This window comes from Hyposmocoma kahamanoa, unplaced genomic scaffold (assembly GCF_003589595.1).
Source record: "Hyposmocoma kahamanoa isolate Upper Pololo Valley unplaced genomic scaffold, ASM358959v1 169, whole genome shotgun sequence".
NCBI classification, from domain to species: Eukaryota; Metazoa; Arthropoda; class Insecta; order Lepidoptera; family Cosmopterigidae; genus Hyposmocoma; species Hyposmocoma kahamanoa.
The window spans coordinates 3,093,061-3,106,357 of record NW_020653611.1 but is presented as its reverse complement, the minus strand read 5'-3'; the positions used below and the strand labels follow the sequence as shown (position 1 = coordinate 3,106,357).

At 43.7% G+C, this 13,297-nt stretch overlaps 1 protein-coding gene across 1 annotated transcript; it reads right to left on the bottom strand.

The window, feature by feature from the left end:
* Window positions 1–4,071: 4,071 nt before the first annotated feature.
* LOC113225649 lies at window positions 4,072–4,656 on the bottom strand. The gene has a single exon (XM_026458018.1). The coding sequence runs from the start codon at window positions 4,654–4,656 to the stop codon at window positions 4,072–4,074; it is 585 nt and encodes a 194-aa protein (XP_026313803.1).
* Between the last annotated feature and the right edge of the window lie 8,641 nt (window positions 4,657–13,297).

Sequence of the window (13,297 nt, the reverse complement as noted above, 5' to 3'; positions counted from 1 at the left end):
ATAATATTGACGAAGTTGGGCTACAGCCAAAGAGGCTGCAATTAAAATTGAAATCTCAATCAGGGACTTAGGAGAAACCTAGCTCTTATGAATAGGGTCTTAATTTTATATTGTATTGTATTTCTCTGCATTCAAGTCGAATAACATTATCTCTACATAGTAATTGAATAAATAAATAAAACGTTGTTATATAAAAAATAGTATTTGGCTATAAATTCAAAGCTCGTTAAAATAGAGGGCACTTTGTTTGCGGGAACAGTAAGTGATGCAAAAACATCGATTAGAACGATTAGGCCTGTAGTTCCACAAACATAAACAAGAATTTAGCAAATAAAGTAACATCCCGAACAATACAGTGCGCTGTTACACGAGTAATTGTAATAATAAATGAAATTGTAGTAATAAATTGTAATAATTAATGAAAATGCATTTGTGTAAAATGAATAATTAATTAAGTTATAACCATTGTCGTGCCCTTACAGGGTTTATGTGCTGGAAAACTATTATGTTACACCCCCGTTTAACCACATAAAGCAATGAATAAATAAATAAATAAATAAATAAATAAATAAATAAATAATTAAAAAGATACTTACTGTCATCTTAAAACTATGTGAGAATAACCCAAAAATATCTATACTATTTAGGTATTATTGTAGAAATCTAAACAGCGCTTAAAAAAACTATTTTTAGAGTAATTTGTAGTTCGTACTGACTTGAGAAGGTAACCTTAGATGTCACGACAATACAAGTTCCACTAGGCTAGTATACTTTATCGTTAATATAACAATTTATAACTTCAATATAATACCTATAAAGGTAAGAATAATGACTCGCCTCCATTCTTTTACGTCTCATTATGGATGTCAATCTCACCGTCTAGAGCTTTTTTCGTTGATGGAGATGGATGGGATCTCTTAACAACGCATGCCGAAAACAAAGCGGAATAAATGAAAGCTTCGCACCAGCGAACGTGGATTGCTCTTGATCTTAGTGTACGAGGAGAGAACATAAATGTTATTTTAAAAGATAATAGTGTAGTGGACTGTATTAATGGGTTAAAAGGTGGGTGCTAACAACGGGTGAGCAACGCCAACGCTAATGTACTTACAGTTTATATTACCTCTGCTCGAATTCAAAGTTTTCCCGTACTAATACGGTTCATTTTGGGTCCAGCGGCAGTGACACTGCCTTTATTTCAGAATTAATTTTTTTACAAACGAAATTAGAGCCTTTTGAATAACGTATATCGTATAGTGTACATGTTTTATTCAGTTGATATGTCCGCTCACGCGATGCGCTCCTCCTACCGCAAAATAGCGGCTATTTGGTTTCGCAAATTACAAAAGCATTCAGTTTAAATACAAGTTTTTATAAATAAAAATTATTATTCTGCATTGCTAAATAAATACCCTCCGTACTACCAACAAAAACATCTCAAATAAAATGCAGTAATACACCGCAAATCCTGCACTTAAAAAGCACTAATGAAATTTTTGGTGTACTTGGATAAATATTATAATATTCCGTTTGAGTGGTCCTAACGTTTACCATGAAATTACTCCTTAAAGTATAGTTTATAAACATTTATATTCAGGGTAAACTTAGAAAACGCTACTTACGGTATGTTTTCAATAAATAAACACCGAAATCACCAGCCCAAACATAACACACACGATTGTCGTGACGTATTTTTGAAGTTGTTTATTTTTTTTAAATGACAGACCCAGGCATTAAAAACTTTATGGTTTGCTAGAGTAGTTACCGAAATAGCAATTAATATTAGTTCTTTTACCTGTTATAAGTTCGATATCCGATAAATCGGTATAAAATCATCTCCGGCACCTCTAGGTGTGGTATGCGTCTACGGCCGCATGTATCGCGTGAGCGGGTGTGTGTATTTTTTTTGTATAGTGAAAGTTTTTAGGAATCGTTTTTTACCGTGTTTTTTACCGTGTATATCCTCAATTGTACTATATATTTTTTCCAAAATGATTGATTCAACACTTTCACTGTTATGCGAAATCAACCAAAGCCATTTGTGTTGTATCGACCTTAAACTGTGAAGCAACCGTTTTCTCACTATTCTTCTACGGCTTGTTAGTAACTTAAAGTAAAAATCAAAATTCTAACCAAAGTCGTCATTATGCAACTTGTTAGTTCACACCAGTTTCTGAGACAGGTGTCCAAAAGCGTGGAACAAGTTGTTATTAAAATTCAACCCGCTGTCATCCTAAAAGTTTATGCGGAATAATTTTGTAAATAGAGGTTGCAGATGTCAAACTTCAACGCGTCGTATGTACGTGTAACTTTCTCAAACATGCTCGGAAATATTTGCATTAGTTTCAAAAAACGAACACGGAAAGCTAGTCATGTATAGGCTGCGCGACTTCTTTCCCGCCAAAGCCTGCAAAGTAAGTATGAAAATCCATTACTGTCCACTTTTATAAACTTTTAAATTTATTTATTACATTGATTTACAATATTTATTACTAATAATGAACTACGTAAACCGGCAAAAGAAAAATTCATACAGCCAACCCAGTGTTCGTGATTGCGAGAATTAAAAATACCTAACTGTACTGCTTACTTTAAAAAAAAAAGAAAAGGCGGTAAAATAAACTAAAGTACTTTGGTATTCTTGTCTGTTTTTTCGTCTTTTTTGTATTTTCGTCGAAAAAATACTTTTAGAGAGACGGGCGATAATGAAAATATTAATTGGTTGTGCTCCACCTAATTTAAACAAGAGGTAATATTAGCCATGGGAAACTTCTTGCTGGCTATGAGCAAAGTTGAGATACATGAAAACTTATAAGATTTTCATGCACTGGAGAATCACATCATCAGAAGTTGTGCAGACTACTAATAGACTACTATAGACTACTAATATATCCTAACATGTTAAATATTACTTTTAGTGTTTTTTTTTTTACTTTTTTTATTATACATGTTCTTCTCTTTCGTCTTTTAGTATTTCCTCACAATGTTTGAGAAAAGCACTGTACAAGCCTCGGCGGGAACGGGGATGGCTTGACTCGTATTAATAATAATCCACGGTTAATGAGCCAGCGATTGGGGACTCCGCTCATCTTCGGAACAACGCAGCGCGGCCCGCAGCCCTGATCCGCCTTGTTTCTTCAGCATCAGGGCTTTCCCCTCAGGTTCGTATGGTTACACGGTACCGGTGCACGTCCGGGAGTACTTCCGCCTGAAGTTCCCACGGGGGATTACCCGCGATAAGTGTGGCGGTCGTCCACGATACTGTGCGGTACCCCCGGATCGCTCTCACCACTATAACTCTTTGCGGCCACCGCAGGAAGGACTTGAGTTGAGCGGTGAGAGCTTCTACCCAGATGGGTGAGCCGTAGAGGGCCATACTCCGAATTATTCCGGAGTACAAACGCCTGTAGATTGAACCCGGTCCGCCTACGCTTTCACATCAGCTTTGGGGTAAGTTGGGAGAAATGCGCCTTGAACGTCCACCTCCCATCCAGTACAAGACCCAGGTATTTCATCTGAGCCTTGACTGGGACCGTCTCCCCGAACAGGGTGATTTTGGCCCCTCTAGAGGGACCTCTGTGCGAGCTGCCAAACAAACCTTTTTTTTTGCTTGGGGAAATCCTCCTAGGATACCTCTCTGCCGTGGGGGCAGCGGGAGGTTATCGAGGTTAACGAAGCCCCCGCTCCGATCGCTCGCAGCCGCGAAGGTACGCCGCCGCCGAGCTGGATTGGCCCTCTCCCGATCACGCGATCTGCGACCTCCTTCTGAAACATCACTTTCGGATTCTACCGCGGCTCCACCGGTGGTGGTCCGCTTCTTCAGCGGACCCCTCCTCGACCTCCCCTCGGCGGGGAACCTCCACGGTGATGCCCCGGAGCATTAGGAGCATCTGCCGTCTGCAGTGGCCTGTGCAATGCAGGTGCAGGGCTTCCCAACCCTGCACCCCGCTGGCCTCTATGGATGGAAAGGAGGCTATCGGCGTAGGACCTCCTCGTCCGCCCTGGTCGCCGACGCCGAATCTGGTTCGCAAGAGAATTATCCTCGCGGACCCGTTCGGCGGTCTCCTTTTGCTACATGACATCTTCGCAGAAGGCGACCATTGCCTGCCACGACCTCACGCTTATCAGCATGGCTTTAATCACGCCAGGCAGCGAGAGATCACTTCCCATCTCCACCACGAAAGTGCTCCGCTGAGTACTCCAGTCTGGGCACACCTCTAGGGTGTGCTGCGCCGAATCACTTGCAGCTCCGCACGCGTGGCACTCCGGGGTCGCTTCCCTCCCGGCAAACTTGTGCATGTAATCACCAAAGCATCCATGTCCGGTAAGCACCTGCACGAGCCGGTAGGTCAACGACCCGAACTTCCTCTTCCTCCAGACGGTCAGGACCGGGTGCAGCGCCTGGATTGTGCGCGTCCCGTACCCGGCTGACTGAAGATTCTCCACCCACTCTCTCCGGGGCATGTGCTTCGCGGCTCGGTGCACCCTCGTCAGCTCCTCCGGTGAGGGGCGCTCCCCGCGATCCGTGGCGTCTGCCCGACACCGATAGGTCGCCTCAAGGACAGAAGCCTCGAGTTCCCACGGTGGGGCTCCGCCCAGGGCGCATGCCGCATCGCCGGACACCGTCCGGTACCCCCTTATGGCCCTCACCGCCATTATCCTCTGCGGTCTACGCAGCAGCGGTCTGGTTTTGGCAGTGAGAGCCCCCAGATAGGCGCCCTGTAAAGGGCCTTGCTCCGAATGACGCCAGCAAAGAGTCGACGGCATCCGGAGCTGGGCCCTCCCATGTTTAGCATTAGTTTGCCGAGCGCGGCTGCGGCGCTCACGAGTCGGGAGCACAGCCGGCGGAGATGCTCGTGAAAGTTCCACCGGCTGTCGATGGTAAGCCCTAAGTACTTGAGATGTGGGCTGACTCTCATCCTCCTACCTTCCACCTCCACCCAGAAGCCGGGCGGAGGCCCTCTACGAGGACCATGGAAGGCAATGACCTCCGTCTTCTCTAGGGCCACCGTCAGTCCTAGCTCTCTTATGCGACCGATCACCCGGGCGCACCCACTCGTGGCCAGCCGTGACACCTCCTCCCAGTACCTCCCCCGGGCGAAGACCAGGGTGTCATCAGCATAACAGATGACCCCCAGTCTCTCAGGACGAGAGCCTCGAAGCACGTAAACGTAACCGAGGTTCTATAGTAAGGGGCCCAATACTGAGCCCTGTGGAACCCCACGACCCATGCTTCGGTACCTCATCTCGCCGTACCGGTCGTGGCAGTGCGTGACCGCCTCCTTCAACACCTGCCGTATGCACGGCGGGCCTGATTACTGGCAGCGCGGAGAGTCGCAATCTCAGCGGACCACCAGTAAACCTGCTTCCTTTTTGGTAGGCGTCTTACACGTGGCATGTGAGGAAAATGCGTTACGCATTCCCCGCCGCTGGGAGACGGCGGGGATATGTGGGACTCTCTCCTGGGGACTATGTCGATCCCCAAGAGCATACCCACTAAAAACCTCACGATGTTCCTGCACGCACCTGGCGTCGGAGCCGCGGGGTCCCTTTCGGATGCTATCGCGACTCCGGTGGTGCTGGTCCGCCTTTGGCCGGACCCCTACACCATCTCCCCCTTAATCATGAGGCCCCCCATGGGGCACGGAGATGCCCCGGAACATTTGGGGCATCTACCGGCGGCGGAGGCCTGTGCAATGCAGGGGCAGGGTCTCCCAACCCCACACCCTGCTGGCCTCCGCTGATGGGACGCAGGCGGTCGGCGAAGAGCCGTCGCGTACGTCCTCTCCGCCGACGCCGAATGGGGTCCGAGAGGGCGCTATCTTCGCGGACCCGTTCGGCTGTTTCCTTCTGCGACATCACGTCCTCGCAGAAGGAGACCATCGCCTGCCATGACCTCTCGCTTCCCAACATGGCTTTAACTATGCTGGGCAGTGAGAGTTCTCATCCCACCATCTCTACGAGATCCCGGCGCTGCTGGCTCCAGGTCGGGCACACCTCCTAGGTGTGCCTCGCCGAGTCTGTAGCAGCACCGCACTCGTGACACTCCGGGGTCACCTCCCTCCGTGCGATCTTGTGCAGGTAGTCACCGAAACAGCCGTGTCCGGTGAGTACCTGAACAAGACGGTAGGTGAGGGACCCGTGCCTCCTCTTTCTCCAATCGGCCAGTACAGGGAGCAGCGCCTGGACGGTGCGCTCCCCGTATATGGCCGATCGGAGTGCCTCCTCCCACCCCGCCTGGACGGCGGTCTTGGCGGCACGCCGAACCCCCACTAGCTCCTCTAGTGTGGGGCGCTCTCCACGTGCCCTGGCTTCCGCACGGCACCTGTAGGTCTGCTCAAGGACGGACGCCTCTGGTGCCATGGCCATGCTCCGTATGACGCCAGCATAAAGCCGACGACGTAGGGAGCTGGGTCCTCCCACATTTGGCATAAGGCGCTCAAGCGCCGCCGCGGCGGACACGAGTCGCGGCGACAGCCGGTGGAAGTGCTCTTTGAAGTTCCACCGGCTGTCCAGGGTGAGCCCAAGATACTTTATATGAGGGCTCACCCCGACCCTCCTACCTCCCACCTCCACCCAGGAGCCGGACGGAGGCCCTCGACGGAGGCCATAGAATGCTATGACCTCTGTTTTGTCGAAGGCGACCGTGAGCCCCAGCTCCCCAATGCGGCTGACCACTAGGGCGCTTCCCTCCGTGGCCAGTCGCGACGCTTCCCCCCAATCCCGCCCCCGGGAGTAGACTAGAGTGTCATCTGCGTAGCAGACACCCAGTCCAACGGGGAGAGATCCTCGGAGCACGTAGTCATACCCGAGGTTCCACAATAGCGGGCCCAGAACCGAGCCCTGTGGAACCCCGCGGCACATGCTCCGCTCCCTTATCTCCCCGTTCCGGTCAAGGAAGGAGATCTTCCTCCCGATGAACTTAAACTAATCTAACCGAATCTAATCGTGTCTTTGCGACAAACATCCAACAAATCCTGAAACAACAACTGTTTCGTTATAATTTGGCTTTCGGAGTAATGACAATTCGAATAAACGGTATTTCGGAAAAAATAAATTCGAGTTTGTGATAGGTTACCTTTTCTTTTTATTATATGAATAGTGTTACGTAATGGGATTTACGCCAATATTTAATATAATAAATTGATTTATTATTATTATTATTATTTCAAGTTTGCCGACAAACCTCCGTAATCGGGGAACTTTTAACGAATACTTTGTCTAAATCCGTAGTAAATGGCAGAGTCTATGGTTGGATTTTAAAGCTTTTTAATTTCCTAATGGACAAGTTTCAAGTACCTTCAATTTTCCAACTTCACTCGATTTGGGATGAACATTTTGTATAATTTGTCACTTTAGCGTAAGTCCCATTTACACCCCATTACACGACCTACTTCCGCCGCGGGACGTGCAGGTTTCATCGCGATATTTTCTTTCAGTATTAGCGAGAGGTATTGCTATGAAACAATGCAGAGGCCTATGTCCAACACCGGACACTACAGTCGCGAACGACGAGGAGTCGCGAACACTACATGAAGAAGTTCGCAATAGCGAACACTACATACAGGGCGATAGTGAATTTAATTCAAAATCAAATACAAAAACCTTGTAGACAAAAGCTTTACATAATTGTAACAAAATTTTTATGAAATTGATATTCAATTATTTTTTGTGAAATTACTCCACTAGTTTGTTATAATTATTAATACAAAGATCGAACACTCAGAAAAAAATCCTTTAATCCGGCCGGATTCGAACCGACGTCTTCTAGCAAACCGTGCCACACGCTATACCAACTAAGCAACGGAACGAAGCAGCGAACCTCACAAATTTCTCTATGCGCTTGTTATGTCGGATCTTTACATTTGGTTTTCAACGACTTTTTAGCCGAAGCGCCATCTACGACAAAATCTATGCCGGTTAGATACCTTTACAGCTACCAGTCCCGGCTAGAGACGTCGCTATTCAATGTATTTAATTTATATTGAATTGATATTCAATTATTTTTTGTGAAATCACTCGACTAGTCTGTTAGAATTATTAATACCAAGAACACTCAGAAAAAATTCCTTCGATCCGGCCGAAGATACACATAGAAGTATTACTAAAAACGACTACGCTTAGTTGGCATAGCATCTTGCACGGTTTGCTAGAAGACGTCGGTTCGAATCCGGCCGGATCAAAGGAATTTTTTCTAAGTGTTCGATCTTTGTATGAATAATTATAATTGTAACTTTTTTACAAAAAATAACCGGCCTGTCAAGTTTGTGGAATTACGTCTATTTACCAAGTTTTATTGAAAACGATTAACGGAAAGTGGGTGAAATCCAGTACACCGGATTCATCCCCAAATTTACCGCCCTTAGAGGTGGAATATTTTCTTCAAATTTGAACGGAACCGCTACTGAGGTACCCCTTTCTAACAAAAAAAAGTATCATCGAAATCGGTTCAAAAGTAACCACTTTTACATAATTATTAACAATAACAATAAATCTTTATTCACAGCCATTAACATAGTAGGGAGCAAACTTATATAATAGTGCATAATTTAACAATGACTTATTGTTGACCAGTCAGTGCTAACTGTGCTAACGGATAGTACTGTTGTCAGTGTGTTGAAAGGTACTCCGACGTCCCAAGACCAGTACAGTACAACTGTACATTAGGGACCCAGAAAAGAAAGGGTAGAGTTTGAAAAACAATTAATGTGTTTAAAAGATACTTAATACTATGTTACTTTAGTAATAGTTAAGGAATGACCACCAACAACGCCAAGACCCATAAACAAAATAGAACCCTAATCGCACCATACCACCATACGAGCGTTATCTGGGGATGCAATAAATAACCATAAGGAAAAAAGTTTTTGCATCAATACAGATCACAGTCCGGGACTGCATCTTTAACTTAATGACATCCCGGCGACAGGCGAGATTCAAGAATATTCTCGGGGATCTACGTAGCAACGTGATCCCCATCCTCACCGGCTGGTATAAAGGATCACACACCGGTGGCAACGCCAGAGTTCACATTCAACAAGTGAACCGAACACAAGCACCGAATCGAAATAAAGAAGACCCCCGACTACCCGAAACTTACGAAGACACATACCTAGTTTAATGTAAATTTAGGAATATAGTGTGATAATGAATTTGGGGAGTGGGTGTTGTGTATTTGAGACTGGTTTGAAAGTGCGTATGTGCAAGTGAAATAAATGATGGTGTGATATAGTGGTGATTTTGAATGCTGACAAGGACAATCAGAGGCATCTTAACAGTATATTGATACATAAAATGGTCGGTTTGCAGATTTACGTGAAATAATACCCATTTTTTTTCTACGAGGCGGATTCTTAAGCAATATTTTCTTGATTTCGAAATGATGTCGCATTCGCAATAAACCAATGACGTTTCAGGTCCATGAACATGGCTGACAGCAGCCATTGTGTTTGAGTAGCAGTAGAGCTCCTTGTGAAAGAGTTCGTCCAGGGAAGTACTGCCACCTTACCTATTTCAGCCGCCAAGCAGTAATGTTAGCATTACTGTGTTCCGGTTTTGAAAGGTAAGGGTACTGATGACTCAGGGTGTCGGGCTCAGTGGCAGTGCCCTCAGATTTTCAATTTAAAGCTCTGAGTGGCACTGCAACTGTTATCGACAGATGTGTAACTTACCATCAGGCGCACGACTTGTTCGTCCCGTCACTTGATGTTAAAAAAAAATCGCGAAAACCTACGAACTGGAGAAGATTGAAACATAACAAACAACACTGCAATCTGTATTGTACAAACACATTCAGTTATTATTGATTGTCGTCATCATCAACATCCCGACTCAACTAACTTTGAGCGAATGGGTGAGTTGAGGTATCACGATGATTTTCTAATCTATCAGAAATATGGTATCTAAAATTTGTCTCCAAGAAAAATTTTGACATATCTGCTTAGTTTTTACACAGTTTCGTGGATTAACAAGGCGGAAGCAACACACTTCTTGCGAATGGGTGGTGTAACTATTACCGGATAGGATCGTGGATTCCGGATTTATTAACCTATCACTCGTCTTCTTCTTATGATATCGATGGCACACACAACACTACTTACCATTGCTATGAAAGGATTTGCCAAGTGGCGTAAGGTATTCGGCGATTGTTGCCCAGGGTGTACCCACAAGAAAGAAATGGTACGTCGAAGAAAAATTTTATTGTGTCAAAATTATTCCATATTTGCTTGAGTTTTTACACGACGTCTACTGTCTCCGACAACACAATGCACGTGGACGACTAAAAATTGACTTACGTCTACCATGAGATATAGTGAATACCAAAAACTGTTTACAATGGAGATGGCTTGGAGTTTCTCCGCGAGATCGAATCAGAAATGAGTAGATCCACAACAGAACCAGCGTAACCGACATATCCCAAAGAATTGCTAAACTTAAACGGCAGCTGGGACCAATAAAATCTGGAGTGGTAACCGCGCAAGACTAGCTGCTGTGGTGAATTTTTCTTGTGAAAGTTTTTTAGCCGGAGTGAATGGGTGTGCGATCGACTTCTCCATACTTTTTCCGCAATTTCTCTACTGTGACATTTACCCTATTACACGAGAATCAGCCCCTTAGGCAGATAGCGCTGACGTGAACAAATTACCCGCCAGGTGGCAGTCGACCCTTTCTTTTCGCAAACATGATTAGTGGCCTATTGGTTTTTGCTCGATCTACCTTGTAGATATTCTTACTAAGCTTACACTATATTTGTATATAGGTCACACAGTTGGGCTCTAAAAAAAAGATATTAGGCCATATAGTATAATAGCGTTGTCGAAGCGTGATTTGGGGACTTCACGTCATGTTCAAAAAGGGCTTATTGGTTTTATTTCAAGGGTGTGAGCTTTTTATCGCCGTTGTTTTATTTTGCTGGTCTAAAAAAGTCTTCGGTCGAGGCGGTTTTCTATTAAAAAAAATCAGTCATCACCATTCTGTGTTTCATAGCAATTGAGGTACTTGTGAGAGAGTTCGATCAGGGAAGTACTGCTTTTACTTATTTCTACCGCCAAGCAGTGCACTGCATTTCTGATTTATAGGGTACGGGTGCTGGTGAATGAGTTACAATTCAGTACAGTACAGTTAAACTTCACTGGTTTCCACGTATATCTTCCTTAGCCAGCAGATTGAGCTCTGCTGCATGCGCAGTCGGTAGAATACGTGAGCTTACCGATCTTGCTACTGCTAGACTAGTTTACTTTAGTTACTTCCATAGTGCACAACGGCAGATATACAAACCATATTTGTGTTGCAAAAACGAGCGATTCGTTCTGTGTACCGTTTAGGTTCTCGGGCTTCTGAGAGAAAAGTTTAAGGAGATTGGTATCATGACTGTGACTTCACAGAACATTTACTCAAATATTTTGTAAGCGTGTAAAAGTAAAAATATACATAATTTCATTAAGAAAGACGATATCCATAATATTAACCTTAGAACTAAGTCCAAACTCGTGGTACCACGATTTCGTTTAACTAAGGTTTTTTTTACATTAACATTATCATTTCCTAATTTAAAACTAAAAAAAACAGCTTGAGTCTTGATTCCACACAATTATGATTCAAAGTGTATTCCATAAGATATAAGTTTATTTGAAAAGAACAATCCCTAAAGTTTCTTGCTCGCTCTTCTCAGAGAGGTCAGCGAAGTGAACCAGCAGTAGCTTAAAAAATGACGTTTTCAAGTGTAAATATTTTACCTATGGAATAAATTATTATTTGACTTTGAATTCTACAGGCACATGGGACTTATCAACTTATGTCTCAAGGTGACGGGCGCAGTGGCATCAGATCTATGAGTGGCATCAGATCTATGAGTGGCATCAGATCTATGAATGGCATCAGATCTATGAGTGGCACTGCAATTGTTACGAGTGCAAAACAAGCACATCGCATAACACAAAACGCAATTTTTCTTGGTATTTAAAAAATGTATCGGTTAATATAATATATGGTCAATTACTGGACACTGATCTCTTCTGAAGATAAGGTTAAGGTTATTACGCTGACCCAACCTTAATAAGGTACTCCACAAATCTTCAAAGATTTTTTTTATAATACCAAGTCACGGGTACAAGTCGTACGCTGATAGTAAGCTACACGCTTTAAGTCGCAAAGAACTTATGGACGCTGTCATTGTGCCCGTCACCCTGAGACGTAAGTTGACATGTCCCTTGTGCCTGTAATTTCACCAGCACCTTTCACCATTCAAACCGGAGCGGCAGAAATAGGTGAGATGGCAGTACTGCCGTCCGCTAACTGGGTTATGGTTTTTTATGATATCTCAAAAGGGCTAGAAGATACCTGCAGCTTACCTGGACCATCAGCGTTCTCCCAATTTGGATATCACTTTTATTCGCTCACGCGATACATACAGCCGTAGACGCATACCACACCTAGAGGTGCCGATGATGATTTTATACCGATTTATCGGATATCGAAGTTATAACGAATATCGAAGGTAAAAGAACTAATTTTAATTGCTATTTCGGTAACTACTCTAGCAAACCATAAAGTTTTTAATGCCTGGGTCTGTTATTTAAAAAAAATAAACAACTTCAAAAATACGTCACGACAATCGTGTGTGTTATTGTTTGGGCTGGTTATTTCGGTGTTTATTTATTGAAATCATACCGTAAGTACCGTTTTTTAAGTTTACCCTGAATATAAATGTTTATAAACTATACTTTAAGGAGTAATTTCATGGTAAACGTTAGAACCACTCAAACGGAATATTATCATAATTATCCCAGTACACCAAAAATTTCATTAGTGCTTTTTAAGTGCAGGATTTGCGGTGTATTATTGCGTTTTATTTGAGATGTTTTTGTTGGTAGTGCGAAGAGTATTTATTTAGCAATGCAGAATAATAATTTGTATTTATAAAAACTTGTATTTAAACTGAATGCTTTTCTAATTTGCGAAACCAAATAGCCGCCATTTTGCGGTAGGAGGAGCGCATCGCGTGAGCGGATAACCTAAAAAAACCGTACGAAACCCTTCAAATAAGTTACGGGTCCCAAAAACTGAATAAAAACTGCTTATATGTAGAAAACACATTTAATACGATATTTTGTACTTAAAGTACTTTTAAATATTTACAAACAATAATAAAAACTGACTCTATACAAACTATTTTATTGAATGTCGTTACCCTTTAGGTACAATTAATATATATATCTGTAAAATAAAACATACTGGAATGTAAACATTTGCTGGTGAAATGTGGAAAACTCAATCGATTTAACCACAAAGGTCGTTT

Coding starts and splice junctions, on each gene's coding strand:
- LOC113225649 (XM_026458018.1), bottom strand. CDS start 4,656: ATGGCGGTGAGGGCCATAAGGGGGTACCGGACGGTGTCCGGCGATGCG.